The 23,533-nt window shown below is 44.1% G+C and overlaps 1 protein-coding gene across 1 annotated transcript; it reads left to right on the top strand.

Annotated features, from left to right (window-relative positions):
• Positions 1 to 4,617: 4,617 nt before the first annotated feature.
• On the top strand, positions 4,618 to 23,105 carry PLCD4 (phospholipase C delta 4). Its single transcript, XM_023529774.1, has 17 exons — positions 4,618 to 4,717; positions 8,426 to 8,481; positions 8,617 to 8,775; positions 9,932 to 10,160; positions 11,339 to 11,468; positions 11,786 to 12,017; positions 14,945 to 15,146; positions 16,169 to 16,313; positions 16,961 to 17,113; positions 18,505 to 18,696; positions 20,003 to 20,159; positions 20,517 to 20,633; positions 20,868 to 21,040; positions 21,614 to 21,749; positions 22,118 to 22,267; positions 22,346 to 22,453; positions 22,644 to 23,105. The coding sequence occupies exons 2-16, from the start codon at positions 8,460 to 8,462 to the stop codon at positions 22,450 to 22,452; spliced, it is 2,304 nt and encodes a 767-aa protein (XP_023385542.1). The 5' UTR covers positions 4,618 to 4,717; positions 8,426 to 8,459; the 3' UTR covers position 22,453; positions 22,644 to 23,105.
• Positions 23,106 to 23,533: the final 428 nt, after the last annotated feature.

Here is a 23,533-nt window from a genome sequence, read left to right as displayed (position 1 = left end):
ATTAGAGAAAATTTTTAATTGAATGATTGTGAAGATATGCCATATCAAAACATGGGGTACACAGGTAGAGCAGTACTTAAAAGAGAGATTACCTTAAATTCACACATTACAAAAGAAAGGCCAAAGTCAGTGATATGAGTTTTTATGTCAAGAAACTGGAAAAGAATACCAAATTCAAAAAAATGAAGAATACAAACAAAAAGCAAGTCGGTGAATTAGAAAACATGTACAGTAAAGAAAATCAACAAAGCCAAAAATTATTCCCTTGAAAGCATTAATAAAGTTGATAAACCCTTAGTAAACTGATCAGGAAGAAAAAAAACATTTATCAACAATATTAGAAATGGAAAAAGACATCATCACTCTTAGAGTTACCAATCTTTCATAAACCCAGAGACTAGAAAAAAGGAACATCCAATTCACTTCTGAAGCAGCATGACCCAGCCACCGAACCCTGTCAAGAATACACAAGAAAGGAAAACGAGACCTAAACTCTCTTGAATATAGACATAAAATTCCCAGACAAAGTAAGCAAATCAAATACAGCTATGTAAAAATGATAATCATATCTATCTAATTTGGGTTTACATAAAAAATATAAGATTGATTCAATACTTGAAAATGAACCAGTGCAACCCACCACATAATCAACATGTGAGGAGAAAAATCATAATCACCTAGATGTAGAAAATTCAGTACTCATTCATGATTAAAAAAAAAAAAATTTAAAAACCAATAATAGAAGGACACATCTTTAATTTAATAAAAAGTATCGTATCAACAAAAACCCTATAGTAAACCTCTCAATAATAAAATATTGAAATCATTCTCCATGAGATGAATGAAATAAAGATGTTCACTATCACACCTCCATTTATTATACTGGTCCCAGCCAATGTGATAATACAAAAGATTATTATAAAGGGGAAAAAATGCTGACAACATGATTGTGTACTTAAATAATCCAAAAGAATCAAGCTCTTTTGTTCTTTTTTCTTTTTTAATTTTTAATTGTTTCTTGGGGTAACATTGGTTAATACAATTACATAATTTTCAGGAGTACATTATCATTTGACATCTATATATTCTATTGTGTGTTTACCACCCAAAGTCCAGTTTCCTTCAGCTACCATATATTTGGTCCCCTTTACCCACTTCACTCTCCCCCTAAACCCTATATTTGACTCCCATTACCCCGTCGAACTCCCCGTTCCCCCACCTCACTAGTAACCACTAGTCTGTAGTCCGTGTCCATGAGTTTGTTTGTTTGTCCTGCTTTTTGTTGAACAAGCTCTTAGAATTAAGTGAATTTAGCAAAGTCAGAATGCAAAGTCAATACACACAAAAAAATTGTTTCTAAATACAATATATAGAAAAAAATTTTAAATCACAATCATTTAAGAAATCAAGTAGCTAGAAATAGATATATCAAAAGATATATAGAACCTTTACATTGCAAACAGTGAAACATTCTGAAAGAAATGAAACACCTACATAAATGGAGAGAATTATCATCTCCGTGGGATGGAAAACAATATTATAAAGATACGCATTCTCTCAAATTGATGTTTAAACTCAGTTCTAACTAAAATCCCAAGAAGTTTATTTTTATGAAAATTGATAAGCTGATTCTAAAATTTATATGGAAATAGAGTGCCAAAAGAGCCAAGGCAGTCTTGAGTAAGAACAAAATTGGAGCCCTCCCCTTCCCATATACATTTCTTTAACTTTCAACCTTTTAGTAATACCTTGTTGTACATGAGTCTTACAAATAGCACACACTTGTATTTTGTTGTATGACCTTTTCTGAAAGGTCTCATTATGGAATATTACACCATTTGTATTTTTTATTCTAACTTCTATTATCTCACTGTCTGGTTTATTTTATACCTCTTTCTTCCCCCCTCCCTCTGCCCATCCCCCTACCCCCCGCCCCCGTTGGTTTTCTGTTTGTTTTAAATTTTGTTGGGATGGAGGAATGGCTATATATTTTTGGTCTTTTGAAGTTGTATATCCTGGCTTTTAATTATACAGGCTGTCTCATTGGTGATTTTTTTAAATGAAATTTAATATTTTGTGTTGTCTTTTTGACCACCAAGAAGATAGGCTTTATTTCAGAAGTGTGAGTAGTTTGCCTGGATGGCTGGGGAACTGGTCTCTGACTCCCTAGCCTGACTGTCCCAAAAAGGAAAATGTTTAGGGCATCTCCCCTGGGCGTCAGAAGGAGGTTCTAGGCTTTCCAGGGTAGCAGCATAAGAGTAGAGTGTTTAGGTCTTCCTCTTTTCTAGCTGTATCTTCATTTCAATATAAGGCTTCTTGGCCTTTGCCGGGCATGGTTCCCAGAAAGTCCCTCTACTGCTGCTGCCCTTCCTGATCAGGTTTCTGGATCTATTATTAATAGACAACAGTGGGGGAAGGGTCAGGTTAGTTATGGAAATAGGAACAACCAAACCAGAAAGACAGTTCCTGTGCCTGTGGCCCTGTCTGTCTGCTCCCTCCCCGATTTAAAGAGCATCCTGCAAAGGCCATGTCTTCTGAGCCACTCTTTGGATCTCTTCTGGACCTGTGAAGGTCTTCAAGTGCCAGCACCCAAAATCAGAACACATGATCTGGGAGCACTGGTATGTTTACGAGGACACCGAAACACAATATTTGAGATCTAGACTCTCCCAGAAAATCCAGGATAAGAGATAATACCCGTCAAAGAACAATTGGAAGGGAAAGAGGCTGGGCAGCAATTAGGTGAAGCAAACCATGCATAGTCCTGGAATGTTCAAGAAGAGTGGAGAATATGAAGAGTAAGCGTGGAAAAAATAGGGGCATGATGATGCTGGGAAAGTAGAAATGAGAGAGTGAGACAAGCATGTGAGACATGGCCTCTATTGAGTAAAATTTGACGTCAGCACTGTTTAAATATTGAGACCCACCCCCCAATCTTTCTGTTCCCATGAATGGCCTTCCTCTTCTGCCTCCCCTCTCTGTATACTACTCTTCTATTATCAAAATCTGCTCTCAGTAGAATACGGTAAACTCAACCTAGATTTAATTGTGGAAAAACCAGTAGGGCTTCAGAAATTACCAGTTGAAAGATCTGAAACCCTCTTATTGGAAACTATAACACAGGTGTAAAAAACGACTTAAAGAAAACATATAGCTTAATAAGTTCCTAAAAAGTGAAGACCCTTGGTAGCACCCAGAACTAGAAATAGAACTTGGCCAGCTGTTTCAGAAGCCATCTTCATGTCCTATTCATCACAACCCCCACCTCCTCCCAAAAGTAACCACTATCCTGACATTTATGGTAATCACTTAGGAGGATTGTATTTTAATGGAACTAAAGTTTTAGCTATAAATAATCACTAATGGTAGAATATTAGGCAGTTGAGTGTTCAGGGGAATCATGAGAGGCAGCCTGATCTCAGCACACTTAAAATCAAATCATTTCGTGCAGTTAGTTCACTCTGTGCCTATGATTAAGACATACCTCACAAGAAATGGATCCCACAGAAGTCCAAGTACAGGGCTGTGACCTATGCCCTCAGCTACCTTATTGTCATCCACTGGTCGAGACAGAGCCATAATCTGCAGTCATTCTAAGGCAGAGCAAAAGTAGGTCCCAGCTCACAGTGCTTGAGAGAGTACAAGGGACTGGCTGTCTGCTGCTGAAATGGAAGTCCAGGACATTACCTAAACTTCCCTGAGCCTCAGTTTCTCACTGTGAAGTATGGGGCCATATAAATCCCTTTACAATCCCCTATTCCCCTCCTATTTGTTCCCCTTTCTTCAATCTTGGTTTCTGTTTCAGCTGCCTGTTCATTCACCTATGTAAGAAGCTCATTACCTTCCTTTCCCAGTTAGATGTCTTTTCAGTATTGTGCTCCTCTTTTTGCCCTTGATTCTTACACAGCAGTCTGTTTCATCTCCTCACACATTTTTATAAACAGGCATGTATGTCCTTGCACATTGGAGGTGCTGAACAAATGCTCATTGCATGAATGAATGTAAAGAACAAATGAATTCCTGTATACATTCCTTCAGTATTTAGTGAGTGCCTGATATATACACAGATACGAACCTGTCCCTCTACACTCCAAGATCATCCTCTCCTTCCTTTCTCCTCATCTTCCTTCTTTTCCATCATCCTTCTTTTTTCCTTCCTCTGTGCCACAGAGCTAGACTGAGTGCCCTGCAAGGCAGGATGCAGAGACACAGAAGCAGGCCGGCTGGTGGAAATGGACACCATAGAAAGGGGCCAGGTGAAATAAGGGCAAAAAGACAGCTGTATAACATACAGAGAGAAACTGACCAGAATGAAAAGCAGTGATTCACGGAGCACTGCAACTCAGACACTCCTTGGATTTCACTTTGATAGCTCTGGCGGGATTGGGGTCAAGATGAAGGGCAGCCAGGCTCCTCCTCCCTAGAGATGTGTGCCCCAATCCCTCTCCTTAATCCTTTTCTACCCACTCTGCCCCTACGATTCTCTCACTGACCAGTGTCCTGGGCCTTTAAGAATTGGATGGGCTGGACTGAGGAGAGAGCTCACACTTCTCTCCACCCTACTCCTTCCCTCTGGCTGTAACTGCCAGTCACAGCAGCAAACTGCAGTAGAAGAGGGGAGGAAGCCAAAAGGAGAAAAGGAGCTGGCCGGGTTTACTCATCCCACAGAGGAGAGTGTCGCAGAGCTCACAGACACAGGACTGCTATCCTGCCCGCGGTAAGTGCCTAGAGGCTCTGACCAGCCTCTGCTCCAAGCTCTGACCTGCCTGAGTCCCTAACTCTGCCCTCCACATGCTTTCTCACCCTGATTTAATTGCACCCTGGACTCCTGTGTTGGAACAGGTCGACAAGGCTCTCGCCTCCTGTTTCTCTCTAGCTTATCCTCTTTGGCTTACAGTTTTCCTGCTGGCTGTGTCAGTCACCTCTTTATATGGGACCTCTTAACTACTCAGGGATGCCACTCAGATGTGAGCCCTACCCTAGTAAGGGAAGAGAGAGAATTGGAGCAGCCATGCTTTAGCATAGATTCATTAACAGACTGTTAAGGATTACTAGATGAGGGCCAAGATCTATGAAAAGTATGGAAACCCCTGGTAATAAGGAGAGGAGTATGAGACTTCCTTGGAAAGAACAATTATCTTGTTCTTCACCGGCTCAATGGGTCAGGGTAGTCTGTTGGCATGCCCCAGTGCTATGCTGGTAAGAGCACTTGCTTCAAGTCCTGCCATTAACTAGCTATGCGACTTTCAATAGCATCTTCTTGATCTGTGATAAGAGGGAGTTTAGGGTTTTCCAGACTTGCCTGGGTATCGGGTGCTTGGTTAAAAATAAATCTTCCTGAGCCCCATCCTTAGAAGTTCTGATCTGGTTGATTTGGGGTGGGGCTAAGGAATCTTTGTTTTAAGACACTCTCCAGAGGGTATTGAGATAGCCAGGAACCTCTGGATTAGATGTGCTATAAAAGTCTTCAAGCTCTAACATTCTGAGGGTTATAACCTATGACCGGAGCCATTCTGTCCTCTTTGTATGAACCAGATCAGGCATACTCCTGCTGAGAAGCTAAAGAGAAGCTATGAGCAAAATGATCTGTGTCTTCCTGTCCCTCAGAGAGACCTGAGCCACTCTGAATTCCGCTGTAATGCCATTAGCACCTTTGGCAATTCTGCCAAAGTCCATCTCTAGGTAACATAAGCCACCTGGAAGTTAAGGACCAAATCTTGCTCTGCAGCCCTGGCCACTTCCCACCTTATTTTGTGTCTCTGTTTTCTCATCTGTATCACAGAGGAAATTATCTATATCCTCAAGGATCTCCACAAACGTGTCCAGGAGTAAACAGTTATGACCCAGTCCCTTACTCTCAGTCTTCATCCTCTGTCCCTTGTCTCTTGCTTCCATCCCAAGTCTTTTATCCCTTCTCTTTTGATGCACCTGCATCAGCTGTGACCATCCTTTCATCCTACCCTCAGACACCAGAGGAAACACCAAGACCTAGAACACCTGGGTTCTAAGTCACATTCTCTGCACAGTTTGTTTAGTCAGTCTCCTAGGATACGGGAGAAAGTGAGGCTGAGCAGAGGGATGTACTACTGGACCACAGTTTCAAAATCCTCACAGGGGCAGAGAACCATAAAAAACGGAGGAAGAGGTGATGGGGAGAAAGGATGAGGAGAAGAGGAGAAGAGAGCAAAGAGAGGCTGACAAGTGAGCAAATAAAGAGGCAGAGAGGAGATCAGGAGAGAGAAGAGTGAGCTGGAGAGAAAGAAAAAGGAAGGGTCAACCCTTTCTAAGGGTATAGTCTTGGTTAGCTCTTTAAGCTAGTCATATGAAGACCTTGGTTCTTGTCTCTGAGTTTGCCATTTAATTCATTAGGTGACTCTGGCAGGTCAGCTAATCTTTCTAGTCCTCAGTCCCGTTCTCTATAAATGAACTCCAGCTCTGACATTCTTTGGCTCCTTGTATTGAAATTGGCTATCTTATGGCCACATGTCACCTGGATACAGGTTTAAAATAGTGATTCAGAAATGGGAGCAGGATTTGAAGAGCATGCCAAGCCTTGGGTTTGGCAGAATTTGACAAAAGAGAATAAAATAATTTTCTAAGGCTGGTTCGAGAGGAAATAGGCTTCAAAATAAGGCCATCCTGGCACTTGGACTCTGTTCTCAGGCTTCCCATGTTTTAGGACATCATTGTGAGGCTCCTGGACACAGATGTAAGGGAAGGTAATTCTATCTTCCCCCAAGATCAAGACCTATGCCCCAGACATGGGAGCTAAAGTTCAGAAGGGAGATGAGGTAGGATTCGGGCAAGTGAGATTAGATTTCAGCCCCAGGCTGACCCCACCACTCTCCCCAGAGTCTGAGGAGTTGAGACACTTAGGAGGGACCTGTTACTTTCTACTTCAGTTTTCATACAGCTTTGGCAAGCCTCAGATTCTAAACTGGGCATCTCCACACAGAAAAGCAGAAATGATTTTCTGTCTCCAAGGAAGCACTCTGGGGCCCTTCTTCGATCCAAAATTTCCTCACCCAGGCTCACATATTCAGCTTCAGCCAGCAAAACCCTTTCTTCTTGGAACCATTCAGGGTTTTTTTTCTCTCTTGATACCTGCCTTGAGTTCTCTTTCCCACTTAGGTACAGACTGATCTCCAACCTCCCTCTCTCCCTCTGATTTAGAAAGCCTACTCATTTAGAAAGCCTTCCCTAGGTCCTGCAGTCAGGGAAGCTGTATTTTCAGTGACTTCTACCTTCTTCCTAAAGACCTTGTCATCCCCAGCTGACTTTATAGGCTCTTCCCACTAAAGAGAGATAGAGGGCACTAATATCCTATGTGACCTCAGAGAAGTCACATCACATTCCTAGATTTCTGCTTTTTCATTTGTAAAATATAGGAAGGAGCTGCAGGATGTTCTAATGGAGCATTAACTGAATGATTACTTCAGAGATTCATTTAGTTTTTTGGATGTTCGCCATGTCAACATTTTAAGCTTATCAATTAAAAAACAACATTTCTATTCAAATGTAGATCCTTTGTTTATACAAAAGCATAGAGTTTTATGTTTCATGAGCTTTGCCAATTTCAGAATGATTTGGTCAAGAGTTGAGTATTTCTTATAGGGGCAGAGCTAGAATCAAAGTGGCCACATATCAAATTTCTAGTTCTTTTCAAGGGAACTTTCTTGTTACCTACTAGGACAACTGAACCAGGTCCTAAATCAGCATGTATAGTAAAGGAGATACTCTTTTTTAGTCGGCGGAGAAGAAAATGCAGTTCCAAGACTGTAATTTCTCTGATTCATCAAAACTGTGAGAATAACTGTTATGAAAAGGAGTATAAAATATGTTTTACCATGTGAAGATAGAAGAAGATGGCTTATTTAGCTAAGTAAAGCCCTGTGTTGTAGAAATGACAAAGGAAATCCTCTGCCATAACCCTTCGGAGCTGGATGATCTATATGGGAACATGGAGAGGGCTCCCAGAATAGGGAAGCTGGGATGATTCCATGGAGAAGGCCAGGATGTAGAGAGATTCTAGGTTCTGAAAGAGCAGCCAGCCAGCTCCTGAGCAGTATGACACAAGGTTATCTTGTGGCCAATACCCCTGCGGGGTATTGGGAAGGAGAGGGGTGTTTGGCAGAAAGCCCTGGTTTAGCTCTCCCTGGACTAGGCTATGGGAAACAACAGAGGATCTGAAATCGGACACACTTGGCTTTAAATTCGGAATCCCTATATGATTTGGTGCAGGTTTCTTAGCCTCTCCAAGCTTCATAGTCACCAAATTCAAATTAGAAGTAAAAAGAGCTACAGACTGTGTAGACGAAATGCCTGACACATAGTGGGCAGTCCGGAAACACTGGTTTCCTTCTCTTCCTCCCTAGATCCATTATTCTAAGACCACCAAGATTAATCCAGTCTTCTGCTCTTTTAGGTGACTCTGGCGCCAGCTGGTGGAGCAGAGGGTGATGGCATCTCTGCTGCAAGGCCGTGAGTATCCCTGAAGAAGAGGGCTTGGGGAGACAGCCCAGGGACAGGGAGGAGGCTGGACCCCAGGTTCAAGAGCTCCTCCTGGGCCCTCCATCCTCCTGGCTGGCTATCTAGTACGTGCTTCTCCTGGCCCAGGGGTGCCTGTCAATCAAGACGTGCTGCTGATGCAGAAAGGCATGCTGATGCGCAAGGTGAGGTCCAAAATTTGGAAGAGACTAAGATACTTCAGACTTCAGCAAGATTGCATGACAGTCTGGCATGCCCGACAGGCTGGAGGCAAAGCCAAGCCCAGCTGTGAGTGACATGGATAGCTAGGGTGGGCACATGGGTGGATAGGATCCTGAGGAGCCCAGCATCCTGAGAGCAGGGGAGGGACCAGGGTTCTATGATGTATCCTTGTACTGTCCCACTTATATCTATGTCTGAGCCTATAAAATGGAAATTATAAGAGTACTTGCTCTTACGGCTGTTATGAGATTAAATTAGTTATTGCATGTAAGGGGCTTAAAAGAGTCCTGGCACTTAGCAAGGCTCAAGAAATCGTAGGTTACATATTGTTATTATTATCATAATAAAAGCATGATCTCAGGCATTGGACTGCTTGGATTAAAGTCCTGACTCAGCCACTTTCAAACTAAGTGGCTTTAGACAAGTTACTTAAACTAAGCTTCAGTTTCCTCATCTGTAAAATGGGAATTAAACAATATCTGCCTAGTAGGTTACAGGGACTCAATAAATTAATGTCTAAAGCATGAGACCTGAAATCAGGATGCATTTGTTAGCTATTATGGAGACTATTTCAAAATATCATAAATGCATCGTAAGTGTTTATCCTATTGGCGAAACTTTATGATCCCTCTAAAAATCTGATCATAGGATACATCTAAGAGAGTCTACTTTAAAGACACAATCAAAGCTCACAATCCACACCACCCCCAGATGAGGAATGGGGTGGAAGAATTTCTCTGGCTCCCTCTTAAACAGCTAGAAAGAGAAAGTCCTCAAACCTGGAATGGGAAAATTGAACTTGGGCATATTGTGCTTTGGTGTAACTGCTTCTACCCTGCAAGTGTGTCTCCATTTGTCAGCCTCACCAGTCCCCTTGTGATCATCATGTGCACTGTCCATGCAAAGGACCATCTCTTACTTAAGATGAGGACACTGAGGGTTAAGTCATACTACCAGCTGATGGCTGGAAGCCAGGTCTTGCCATTCCCAACACAATCCCTTTGCCATGCTGCCTATGAAAACAGTGATGATACATTTGCAATCCTGAATCCCAGAGGTCTGCATCTCTCTAGACTAAGGTTTTTGGGGTTTCAGCCTGTGTAAGCTGGGGTCCCCCCACTCTATGGCTTCACAGAGAAGAGAATAATGGTCTTTGACCCTTAGCCCCTGCGATTTGGCAGACTCTCTTCCTCAGTGCCCCTATTTGCTTCTTCTCTGGCAGTCTCAATCTCTGATGTGGAGACAGTACGTAAGGGCAGTGAGTCTGAATTGTTGCGCAGCCTGGCAGAGGAGTTCCCTCTGGAGCAGGGCTTCACCGTCGTCTTCCATGGCCGCCGCTCCAACCTGGACCTGGTGGCCAACAGTGCTGAGGAGGCCCAGACCTGGATGCAGGGGCTCCAGCTGTTGGTGGACTTTGTCACCAGCATGGACCAACAGGAGCGGCTGGACCAGTATCGGCAGGATGGAGCCAGAGTGGGGGTTGGGGGTCACTGAAGGAGCAGGTGCTGCAGGGCTAGGAACAGGTGCGGGGGGCAGGGGAGGATTGCAGGGCTAGGAAGGCCCAAGAGTCTGGATGGGGTGGCAGAGGCAACTCAGGCTGATGTGAGGCTGAGAATATTGATAGAGAAATGAAGGCTTGAGACATAGCCAGGCAGAGTCTGGGCATGAATCAAGCCCCCTAGGATTGAGGGAACAGACAGTGAGAGGCAAACGACCAAACAGGGTACTGATCCCGAGAGGTGAACAGAAGGTCCCAGTGGCATTAATTACCACAGGGGTGGGAAGCAACCCCTTAAAGGGCTTAGTGGTATCAACTCACTTCAAGTTTCCTAGATTGTATTCACCTTCTATGCCTGTTCATTCACTCATTCATTCATTCATTCATCCATCCATCCATCCATCCATCCATTCATTCATTCACCATCTGTTAAGCAGAATGTATTAGGCACTATGTCAGGCTTTAGGGGTACAAAGGTTAATGAGACTCAGATCTTGTTTTTGTTGGTAGAAAGGATGGAGTTTTGTGAATAATCTAAGTACTATGGAAGTGTTATGGTACTTAGATTATTTGAGGGTGTTTGAAGGAAGGAGAAATATATAATTCTAGCTGAGAAAATTCTTAGAAAACTTTAGGGAGGAAGTAGCATTTAAGCTAACCCTCGAAAATGAATAGAATTTGAACATGAAGAGAAGAGGAGGAAAAAGCATTTCTGCCTGAGGGAACAGTGCGATTAGAGGCCCAGAGATAGGAAACTGAAGAGCTGGAGAGAGAGAGGGACATTAGAGAGCAGGGAGTTGAGGGTCTGGCTAAAGTACAGAGAAAACAGAGATGTGTTGAGAAGGCTAAGTGGGGGCCAAATCATGGCGGTGCAGGAGATCTTAACTTCTTTGTTAAGGAATTTAGGTTTCTTTCTGCAGGCAACAGAGAGGTACCTGCAGGTACCTGAGCCATGCAGGAATAAGATAGATTGGTATTCTGGAGAGATTATTCTGGAAGCTAACATGGAAAATTAATTGGCGTAGGAGAGATATGGGCAGGAAAGATGGGAGAGATGACAGTGGATGAACATGCACCAACATCTGCACACACAAACACACACACAGTGCTTTTGCCTTGACTCGGACCCGGATGGCTGAGTGACTGGTTCCAGCGTGGAGACAAAAACCAGGATGGTCGGATGAATTTCCAAGAAGTCCAGCGGTTACTGCACCTGATGAATGTGGAAATGGAACAAGAATATGCCTTTCAGCTTTTCCAGGTGAGTCTTCTGGGGAAGGATTTGCAGAAGCCAGCGTCAGCCACATTTTCACTTGACCAGAAATACTCCAGTCCTATCCAGCAACACTCATTTATCAAATCTCTACTATGTGCCCTAGCACTATGCCATGCTCAAGGGGAAGTGTAGGCCATGGTTCTTACTCTTCAGTCTTGTTGGTTTCTTCTATGAACACCATTAGGTGTTCTTTGGAAGCATTTTGGATCCATCTGTCAGCAAGACTCTCCTTACAAAACAAGTCAAGGCCATGAAGTTTGCTGTTAAAGGGTTCGTCCACTCTCCTCTAACTCCTCTTGCAGGCAGCAGACGGGTCTCACTCTGACACTTTGGAAGCAAAAGAATTTACAGAGTTCTATAAGGCATTGACTAAGCGTGCTGAGGTGCAGGAACTATTTGAAAACTTTTCGGCTGATGGACAGAAGCTGACCCTGTTGGAATTTGTGGATTTCCTCCGAGAGGAGCAGAAAGAAGGAGATCACGCTCCTGACCTTGCTCTAGAACTCATCGACTGCTACGAGCCTTCAGATAGTGGTAAGAGAGCCAGAGCAGAGCGGCACCAGACATGAGAGAGAGCAGGGGTGACTGTGACTAGTAGGGTCCAGAGACTAGCAGCCTAACTCAAGGAGGCTGAGGCCACGCCTACTCTGGTCCTTCCCCAGTCATCTTCATCTTATTCAACCACTCCTCTGGAAGGAGAGCCGTCATTTCCTACTCAGACAAGACAGAGGTCTCCTCTGTAATGCTAGATCTCTCAGGAGGAATAACATCACATAAGTCCCCTTTCCTCTACCATGCTTATGTTTCACATCCTTCACTTCTAGAAAGTTCTTCCTGATTTCAACCTTTGGCCTGAGTGGAAACAGAAAATCCTTGGTACTCTTGCTTTGGCCTCTTCTCCTCCAATGCATATGATTCCTTTTCTCCTAGTTCCCTTCCTGGTTCCTGTTTGCTGTCTCTTTAAATGCTGGCTCTCTGCCCTTTCCTGGGCTTTCTCCAAATTCACCAAATGGTTCTTGAAGCCTCCAAGCCCCGGAAAGCCCTTGGAAGCTTAGTCAGCCTCTGGCTGAGGGGATAATAATGAGGCCAATTATTTAGCTTTTAACAAACACAGCTAAAATATATCTTCTCTGCCCTCAACTCTTTCTCCTTGCCTTTTTAGTAGGTGTCTTCCTGCCCTCCATTCCCTTCAGAATGTGAGGAATTTACATTATTAATAAATTTTTTACAAGGTACTTTCACATGCCTTATTTCATGTTCCTCACTACAGCCTTATAAATCAAAAGCAATAATCTTGATTAGGCCTTTGCTAAGTATCCCATAATGTGCCAATATTTCTACATGACTTTTTTCTTCTAATCTTTTCTCAATGACGAGTTAAAGTAAATTCTATTGTTAAGTCAGTTGTGCAAGAGAGGAAAACTGAAGTTTAGGAAAATTAAATGGCTTGCTCAAAGCCAACAGCTACTAAGGGGAGGAAATGGGATTCAAACCCAGGTCATCTGACTCTTACCTGGTGCCACTCTTGAGAATCAGGATTGAGATGAGATGAAGGACAGCTGGACAAGTGACCTAACTCCCACTTCCTTTTATTTATTCATTTACTTCAGCAAATGTTTATTGAGCACCTATAATGTTCCAGGACCTATGCTAGGCGCCAGAGATACAGTAGTAGATCAGACAAGGACAATGCCTTCATGGAATATAGAGTCAAGTAGAAAGTGTTGGGATCAGTGATTCCAGATTCGTGTGGGTGCTCAGAGAAGAAAGGGGGCTGTAAAGGAAACTACATAGGAGAGAAATGTCAGAGGGTTGAGAAATAAGATTCTCGATTCCCAGTTCGGGATCCAGTATACGTTAGTTACATTAATTCTACCTCCCACCCTTCTTGGTGTTTTCTTCCCTTGTACTTGACTATCAGACTATACTCTGGCTGCAGAATATAGTATCATTCAGGAGACCTGGGCCTGAGTCCTTACTCTGCCTCTTACCCTGCCTCTTACTGAGTAACCTCGGGCAAATCACATAACCTATCTGAGACTCAGTGTTCTTATTTGTAAAATAATTGGTGATCAAATGAAATAATGCACATGAAAAGTATCTGGCAACAGTGGATTTTCCCTAATCATTTAAGTTATTACTGTCAAGAATGAAACTTCCTGCCCAACTTCCTACCATTCTCTACCATCTCCAGGCCTTGTCAAACCTGGAACAAGGAAGCTGGGCATGCGAGTCAAATTGTTTTGCTTCCCGACAGAGCCCCGCAGCTGCAATGTTACCTCAGTGGACTGCACAGCCCAGGGGTGTAGGGTGTGGCTTTGACACGTGGCTGCCTGGGTTCAAATCCCAGCTTCTTCACTTACTAATTATATGACCTAAGATACGTTACCTAACCTCTCAGGGCAGATTATATCACATCTACCTGATCATGTTGGTGAGAGCATTAAGAGAGATACTGCATATAACATCCTTGGCATAGAGCAAGTGCTCAATAACTATCAGTCATTGTTGTTATTATTATATGAAGCCTGTGCTGAAACAGGTGAGAGCTATGGAAGGAATGACAGGGACCTGCCCTCAAAGAGAATGTAGTCCAAGGGGATGTTGAACAAACACTCCTCAAAACATCATGTGGGAATTGACGATAGGAAGAAACCCTCAGGTCAGAGCTGGCAGTAGCTACACAGCCCAGGGAATAAAACAAAAGTACCTTGGTCATGTCATTAATAAGTCTTTGACTTTGATTCTTTCTGGGCCTTAGTTTCCCCATCTATAAAATTAGCCCTTTAGACTGAATACTGTGTTGTCTGTTATGGTAACCATGAGCTGTAGTGACAGTTTAAATTTCAATTAACTAAAATCAAAATTTTTTATTTGAGGGTTTGGGATGTTGGGAGAAAAGGGTAAAGGGTTAAACAAGTACAAATTAGTAGTTCATACATGGTCATAGAGATGGGGAACACAGCATAGGAAATGCAGTAGAGCCAGAGGGGTGATAGAGTAATCAGGCAGATTGTTTCACAAACTATATAAATGTCTATCCAATGTACTGTTACTTGAAACTAATAATAAAATAAAACAAAATGCTAAAAGAAATTTAAATTCAGTTCCTCAGTCATGTGGCTACATTTCAAATGCTCAGTAGCTTTATGTGCCTACAGGCTACCATATTAGACAGGGCAGAATAGAATGTTTTCATCATTATAGAAAGTTCTATTGGACAGCACTGGACTAGAATGATTGTAATGATTCCCCTTGTGGCTTTAACATTCTCTGAGGGTGGGGATGATTGAAATAGCAGAAACTATGGGGAGCAAGTTTGGGATCTGGAAGCTGGGAGTGGACACCATCTGACAGGCAGGACCCTGGAGAGGGGTTGGGTGGAGGGCAGGCTGTAGGCATGCTGAAGTGCTCTTCCTTAGAGTTCTCTTATTCTAGTGTCCCCCTACTCCATACCCTAGGCAAACTGCGGCATGTACTGAGCATGGATGGCTTCCTTAGCTACCTCTGCTCAAAGGACGGAGACATCTTCAAGCCAACATACCTCCCCATCTACCAGGATATGACTCAACCCCTGAACCACTACTACATCAACTCCTCTCATAACACCTACCTGGTGGGGGACCAGCTCTGTGGCCAGAGCAGCGTCGAGGGATATATACGGTGCAGTGGGAAGAAGGGGAGAAGGGGCTGAGCTCATGAGAAGGGACCATCTGTGGGAAATTGAGGGGTGCCGACAGTGGATAACAGAGATTGAAAAGATGTTGTGGCGGCGGGGTGGCGGTGGTGGGGAGGTTTGGGGCTGAGGATCCCTGGAGACCTGAGAGACTTGGAGGAGATACTAAAGACTGGTGGGAGAGTGGTATTGCAGCCCTATGGGTAAATGGAGCTTCTCTCTCTTTTATAGGCTGTGAAACTCTCTTGGAACTCAGAGGTCCTGACAGATTTATTTTGAATAAATAAATAAACTAAATGTTAAATGGAAGTCAATAGAGTATAGGAGTTAAAAACATAGGTTCTGGAGTCAGACCATTTGAGATCAAATCCTAGCTCCCTCACTTGGTACTCTGGAACTAAGTATTTAACCTCTCTATGCCTCAGTTTCCCCATCTATGAAATAGGGATGATAACAGTGTCTATTTTGTCTGGATGTTGTGAGAATTCAATGAGATAATTCATGTGTCAATAGCTGATAAATGGTACCTGCTCTTATTGTGATTAATCATGTATTAGATTAAATAGTCAAGATATCTTTGCAGTGAACTGCTAACTGAGCTAGTAGCTTCAAAGGATACAAAGATGAGTGGAACATATAGTTTCTGCCCTAGGAAGTCTAGTAGAGAAAATAAAGTATAAATTTACTGACAGTTTGAATAGCTCAGATGTTGTATAACAAAATACAACCAGAACACCAGAAACAACACGAGGCAGTATGTAACGGCTTGCTAAAGAAAGATTGTAAGTTGGGTTGGTGGGGGGGGGGGGTGGGGTGGTGGTGGTGGAGGAGAATAGTGTGAGCTGCAGCAGTGTCCCTGTGGACGGGGAAGGATCTATGGAGATGTAGCTTGAAGGGCTCTTGACAACTACGAGGGCGTGAGCATGCTCTCTCCAGAGTGGGGAGAAGGTCCCCAGGTAGAAGATCAGACCTTGACCCCTCCTGTCTCTGGGGGTTGGGGTTCTTGCAGAGCCCTGAAGCGGGGTTGCCGCTGCGTAGAGGTAGATATATGGGATGGACCTAATGGGGAACCTATCGTTTACCATGGACATACCCTGACCTCCCGTATCCCGTTCAAAGAAGTTGTGGCCACTGTAGCACAGTACGCCTTCCAGGTAGGAGACCCAGGGTGGGAACACTGGTGAGACAAGAGGATCTGAGGGAAGAATGGCTGGCTCTGGGTTTGGGGAGGGCCGAGGGAAAAAGAGAGGGTGTCAAGTGGCATGTAGGTAAAAGAGATTTTAACGGTGAAGCACTGAGCAAATATTAAGGACTTATTATGAATAACTGTCGAGTGTGTTACTAGCAGTTAGTTGCCATAGAGATAATTGCTAGAGATTAGTAACTATTACTTCTAACAACTTCTGTCACCTATCTGGGAGAGAGTGGATAAAGAAACAGACAGAGAAAATGGTGGATAGGGCTGGGGGACAATAGGAATCTAAAGATGAAAGCCTGAGAGTGTAACATGAACACATAACCAGGGGAGCGGCCTGGCCTTCACACTCTAAGCCTGAAAAATCAAAGATCCCAGAGGGACCGGAATCAGACCTGGCACGGGTCTGAGATGTGGGGTCCCAAGTGACTTTTAGATGTGGGGTGGACTCCAGACCCAGCAAGACCTCCTTGAGGCCTTGAATGAGATCGGAGGAGTTTAGCAATCAGTGTACTCAGTTGAGTGAGTAGCTAGGTGGGCCTGGAGAAGCAAGGAAGTTACAGGCTTTAGAACTTTGGCTCCAGTGTCCCCTTCCCTCCCCATCAGACATCAGACTATCCAGTCATCTTGTCCCTGGAGAACCACTGCAGCTGGGAGCAGCAGGAGATCATGGCACAACATTTGACCGAGATCTTGGGCGAGCAGCTCCAGAGTACCACCTTAGATGGGTTGCTGCCCACTCAGCTGCCCTCACCTGAGGTAGGGACCCCTCGCCCCCAGCCCAGGCTCTACTGTGGCTTCCATACCCGCCACATTGGCTTCCTCCATGTTGTTCCCTTCTTCTCACCCTCAGATGAACCATCTTGCTCTTTAATATCCTTGTCATAGAGATAATTAGTGACTTTAATTTTTTAAAAAATCTAATTGAACACAGAATTCTATCTATAGTTCTCTGAATTGTAAATCAATTATTTACTTAATATGTATTTTATCAATGGAAATCTCTTAATTTTTTTCCTCATAGTTTGTAATCGTTGTAGACTATACCAACAGTATAAAGGGAACTCCCCCCAACGTAAAATCGACCTTTCCCAATAACTGCTGTCAATAGATTTTTAAATGCTTATATAAACATAAAGTGTATGTTTTAAGAAAATTGAAAAGATTATTCTCGATATCCCTTTATATCTCACATATAATATGTATCATAGGTGCCTTTTCATGTATAATTTTTTTCATTATAATTTTTTCCTTTTTAATGGCTCTATAGTATTCCATTTTATGTTATGGACCATAATTTATTCAATCAGTAGATGGTAAACATTTAGGTTGTTTATAATTTGTATGTACAGCTTTGCCCATTTACTTTTTCTTTGAAAGGGACTCCTAGAAGCAAAAATCACTGGGTTGAAGAGTTCGCATGTTGACATTTTGGTTATTATTGACAAGTTGCCCTCTGGAAAAAATGCCAAATTACACTCCAACCAACAGTAGTAAGAGAGGGACCACAAATAGCTCCAGTAGTGAGATGATTCATAATGGCAAACATGAAAAAAAAAAGTCAAATATTTTTAAAAAAGAAAAGTTTATGTTTTCTTCTTTTTGGTTTAATGGATATTACCTACTTGAAGGTTTATAATTTTTACTGATATATAACAATTTTTTAAATGTTTAAGATATTAATGCTTTGGAAAATATTTTTTTTGCAGTCTATTTTTTCTTTTGTATTTGAAACATCTCCTGCCTTACAGAGATTTTTAAGCTTTTTGTCATCAAATCTGCCAGTCATTTCTATGTCTTCTGAGTTTTCATCTCATGTTCTAAAGGCTTTCCCACCTTAAGATTATTCAAAAAGATTGTTTATTTTCTTCCAATATTCTTTATGTTCCTTATATTATGTAAATCTTTAATCTAGGAGGAATCTTTATGTGTCAGATGTGAGGTAGGGGTCCCCATTTAATACTTTCCCATATGGATAGAGATGTTAATAATTCAGGAATCCCTGCTGCATGTATAAAGCAGCCTTCTTAAGGGAACTTGTGACCACTCACTCACTTCCTTTGCCTTTGAGGCGGCTCTGTGAGAGCAGGGGGCCCCCGGAGGGTCCCAGAGCAGACAGGTAAACAGGCTCCTTGAATTTTGTCCCCTAGGAGCTTCGAAGGAAGATCCTGGTGAAGGGGAAGAAGTTAAAGACACTTGAGGAGGATCTTGAGGAAGAGGAAGAGGAGGAAGAGCTAGAGTCTGAACTAGTGGGGGAGCAGGAGACTGAGCTGGAGCTGGAGACCCAGTTTGAATCTGAGACCCAGGAGTTGAGCCCTCGCAGTATGGACAAAAAGGAAAAGGTAGGCCAGGGAATTGGTCTTTCTGCTCTGGCATTTGGTCAGTCTGTACCACAAGCTGAGAGCCTACATGTGAACAGACTAGAGCCAGGCAGGGTAGAGGGCCGAGGAGCAAAATGCCCCTTGCCTCCAGTGAAAGAGATATAAGAATGCATACTTGGCACCACTATATATTGCCATATATAGATATATTGCAGTGGCTTTACAACTTCTTTGGGTCATAAAATCTTTTTAAATGAAATCTTATCTGGAAGCTCAGTATACAAAATAAATGCCATCCTAGTTGAAGTACCCATTTGGCTTTCTCCTGGGTCCTTTGGGTGACTCCTGAGACATCTTTGTACTAATTCCTCAGTCTCTTTAAAGGTCACTTTAAAAAGCACTGATATGTGTGTGTGTGTGTGTGTGTGTGTGTGTGTGTGTGTGTGTGTGTGTGTGTGTGTGTGGCATTATTAGTGAGCCATAACCTCAACTAAAGTGGGCTTAGTTAGAAAAAGCTTCTTGGAAAAGGCGAGTCAGCAGAGGGGCCAGAAATAGTCAAAGAGGAGCAGGAAGAGATGGGGAAGGGGAAGGCTCTGAGAAGTCTGTACCTGAGATGTCCAGCTCCTTGTGGGGAAGGGGAGCCATTTGTGGGACTCTCAAGATCCTGATTTGAAGTCTGCATTTCTCTCTCTTGTGCATGTGCTTGGCTCAGCCGACTGATGTCTAGCTTATCCTGTTCTCTCTGGGGCTGTGGTATCTAAGCTGCTGCCATGTCCAGGGATAGAAATGGGAATTCAGGAGGCAAATCTAAAGATATTACTCTGGGACCCTCACATCCTTCCGGCTGTGACTTCCATGACCATTTGCATACCTTGACATGCCTGTCTGGGTTCACATACAGTTTGACCAAAAATTATTGTTAATTTGTTTTAAAAGATGAGAGGCAGGGAGGATGACCTGTTTAAAAACAATAAATTAAAAACCTGGTACTCAGAAAGTAACACAGAGCAAACCCTTTAAGCCCAGAGGCTGAAACTGATCCCACCAGTATATGTAGATTGCCTTTATTCCCATTCCTACCCCCAGGTTGTGATGTGCCCGCTGTTATGTCCGCCTATCTGTTGTCAGATTATGATCCAGGCTCCTCTTCCCAAGCTTAAGTCCCCTCTCTTTCCCAAGCAGGTGAGGCAGAAGGGAGAATGCATTGGGGAGGAAGTGGGCAGAGGCTTAGGTTGGGTGGGGAAGTTCAGATCTTGGCCATTGGCTTCTACCTTCTCAGATTGCTGATATTCAATTCCACTTTCCTCTTTACTTTCTCCTTTTCCAGAAATCCGCACCCATCATATGTCCATCCCTCTCTGCCCTGGTTGTCTACATGAAGACTGTCTCATTCCACAGCTTCACTCATTCAAAGGAACACTATCGCTTCTATGAGTTATCATCTTTCTCTGAAGCCAAGGCCAAGCGCCTCATCAAGGAGGCTGGTCAGGACCAAAAGGGAGGGACAGGAAGAGATAGGGATGGCTAGGGTCAAGTGTGATGCGCAAGCAGATGAGTCCCAAGAAAGAAGACAATGGAGTTAAGGAAGTATCAGGGAGCTAAGAAACTCCTCACAGCAGGCATGGAGACAGGAGTTATAAATAGTAGGCTCAAAGCTCTAGGGAGAAGACAACTACGGGAGATGGTTTGGATGGAAATGAGTAGAGGCACAGTGAAGTTTTCTGGAGCCAGCCTCAGGAGATGCTGGGGAGAAGAGTGAAGTCGGTGGGCAGGGTCCCTGAGACCAGGGAATGGGGAACATCCACCTCACTTCCATCTCACTACCTACACTCTCTTTACAGGCAATGAGTTTGTGCAGCACAATGCCTGGCAGTTAAGCCGTGTGTATCCCAGTGGTCTGAGGACAGATTCATCCAACTACAACCCCCTAGAACTCTGGAATGCAGGCTGCCAGATGGGTAAGGAGGCAGTAGAAACAGGGAAGAGGAAGTAGGAGCAACAGGTAGGAAGTAAGTCCCTGGGTGGCAGTAGGGCCAGGAATGCTCCAATGAGAGTGCTCAGCTGAGAAAGTTATTCATGGAGGTGTTCCCAGCAGGCCCTTCTATACCAAATATGTCTTTTTAACTCCCTAAAAGAGGGGCTAGATGGCCCCCAAGGTGAATCCTTCCCTTCTCTTCTCCTGGGGCCCTCAGTGGCTATGAATGTGCAGACTGCGGGGCTTGAGATGGACATCTATGATGGGCTCTTCCGCCAGAACGGTGGCTGTGGCTATGTGCTGAAGCCAGAGTTCCTACGTGATACCCAGAGTTCCTTCCATCCCGAGAGGCCCATCGGCCCTTTCAAAGCCAAGATCCTCCTAATTCAGGTACAGTAGAGAGTGAAACTATTGGGAAGAAACTTGGGCTAGTTGAAATAGAAGCAGAGGAAAGAGGTGGTCAGGCCTGACAGGAGTGTAATGGGTGAAAGGTTCCTTATGGGAAGCAGGGCGGCCTGATTGTTACCAGCATGGACTTGGGAGCCAGTTGCCTAGGCTAAAACCCATTTACTAGTTGTGTAATGTTGGGCAAGTTCCTTAACCTTTGTCTCCTTACCTGCAAAATGGGGATACTACTACTACTTACCTCACAGAGTTGTTGTGATTAGTTAAAATAAAGTGCTTACAATGCCTGGTGCACAGTAAATGCTACGGAAGGGGTTGCTGTCATTAACATACCTTCCAAACCTTGTTAAACTTTGACTTGGATGCATTTTAAATTGCACATAGATTACTAGAAGGAAATATATTACCCATGGGGGATTGGCTTTGCAAACCCAAAGCTAGAGCACAAGGTCCTGTGTATCCTCCTTCCTCATCTTTTCCCCGCTCTTCTGGGGTACGAGGGCTGGAGTGGGGCTGGGCCGAGCAGGAACTATTGAAGTTTTAGAGCCCTGATTGCAGGTGATCAGTGGTCAGCAACTCCCTAAAGTGGACCAGACCAAAGAGAAGGCCATTATAGATCCACTGGTGAGAGTGGAGATCTTTGGCATCCGCCCAGACACAAGCCGGCAGGAAACCAGCTACGTGGAGAACAATGGTGAGGGATGGGTAGTGCTGGGGGGAGGTGGAAGGAGTATGACTGTCACTTTCCTATCATCCTACCCTCCATTAAGTATAGTCCATGTCACTACCCTCCCTCCCCACACTTCCACGGGAGGCAGTGTGGAACACGACAAAGAATCAGGGCTTGGATGTCTTGGATCTGAATCCTGGACTCTCACTTATAAGCTTCAGTGACCTGGGCAAATTGCTTACCCACTGAGCCTCAATTTCCTCACCTTTAAAATGCTGACTGCTGTGAAATTTTAGGGAGAACACAGACGCAACCCAGCACAGGCCTAAAGAAAAGTCAACAATGTCTGTTCCTTTATTCCCACCCTCATTCACACTGCTGCCCCGTCTCAGGTTTTAATCCGCATTGGGGGCAGACGCTATGCTTCCGGGTCCTGGTGCCTGAACTGGCCCTGCTGCGTTTTGTGGTAAAGGACTACAATTGGAAATCCCGAAATGACTTTGTGGGTCAGTACACCCTGCCTTGGACCTGCATGCAACAAGGTGAGCCTGTCCTTCAACATCTCGCCAACCTCCCAGCTCTGGCTGCCTTCCTAATGCTGTCCTCCTGTGCCTTTCCAGGTTACCGCCACATACACCTGCTCTCCAAGGATGGCACTAGCCTCCATCCAGCTTCCATCTTTGTGTACATCTGCATCCGGGAAGAGTCGGAGGAGGATGAATCCTAAGGTGGGCACTTTGTGAGAAGGGTGGGTGCATCTGATTTTATGTGGTAAGAAAAACCTAGAAAAATACTTTAGAAAGCAAACAGAAGTAAAAACCGCACTGTGTGGGTTGTACATTCCTAGGCACAAAATTACGTCTTTCCTAACAAGCAAATCTAGGACTTTTCACCTTCTTTCTCTTCCGTTTTCACAAGCCTTTTGGATCTTTCCTGCCCTTCCCCTCTGCGTACTCTATACTGGAATTCTTGCTGTGGGCTCAATCCTATACCCCGGCCGAAGAAGACTAATCTCACCCAACAACTCTGGCTCAAAGGCAGATGGCAACTAGAAATCTAGAGGGGCTTGGGGCAGAGAAACCCAGAGGCATTATCCCCTCCATCCTAACTTCCTCAAAGCCCAGAGCCAAAGAAAGGATAAACTAAGCCTCAAGGCTCCCCAGGCAAAGGCTGCGGAGGGAAGACCCGACTCCAAGACTGTACGACACTCGAGAACATTGCTCAGCCCTCAGAGTCCCACCAGACTGCTCCTTCCTAGCCCTGCTGGTATAAATAGAGCTGCTCTCCTTAATTTGGCTTGGGTATGGTCTGTCATTGTTGGGCATGGAAGGGAGGAATGAGGGTTGGGGGACATTTGGGTAGACAGGTGGGGCAGGAAAATGTGGGAAAACAAGTTTCCAGAGGTCCCCCTGCATGTGCTACATAGGAAGGGTACAGAAGTATAGCTTCTAAGGGGCAGGGCAAAAGCAGCAGACAACGGGTTGCAAGATCCCAGCCCTCCTGAAGAGTTTGCCTGAAACAGTCCTGGTTTATGTCTGCTGTCCCAGCATAATTATTAATAGTACCCTTTTTAATCTTCCCAGTGTGTCCCAGTTTAGATGATTAATTATACAGTCACTGTGAGGCACTCATAGAATTCTGCATTAGATTTGCCACCCCTCCCCCAATCATTTGCCTTTCACACCATCTTTGTGCTTTAACTCTAGTGTAGCTGCTGACTCAGTCTGAGGATTGATGCTGAATTAAAGCTTCTTCCAGGGAGGCTTAGTGGGTGCAAGACCTCCCTCTACAGCTACACAAAGTGGCTT

The sequence above is a fragment of the Pteropus vampyrus genome, unplaced genomic scaffold, assembly GCF_000151845.1.
Source record: "Pteropus vampyrus isolate Shadow unplaced genomic scaffold, Pvam_2.0 Scaffold42, whole genome shotgun sequence".
NCBI classification, from domain to species: domain Eukaryota; kingdom Metazoa; phylum Chordata; class Mammalia; order Chiroptera; family Pteropodidae; genus Pteropus; species Pteropus vampyrus.
This window is presented reverse-complemented; position numbering and strand designations above follow the sequence as displayed.

Bases quoted from the DNA above. Each gene is read 5' to 3' on its own strand.
- PLCD4 (XM_023529774.1), top strand. From the start codon at position 8,460: ATGGCATCTCTGCTGCAAGGCC. The intron at 8,482-8,616 runs GTGAGTATCCCT...CTCCTGGCCCAG, and splicing joins GGCATCTCTGCTGCAAGGCC to GGGTGCCTGTCAATCAAGAC. The intron at 16,314-16,960 runs GTAGGAGACCCA...CCTCCCCATCAG, and splicing joins TAGCACAGTACGCCTTCCAG to ACATCAGACTATCCAGTCAT.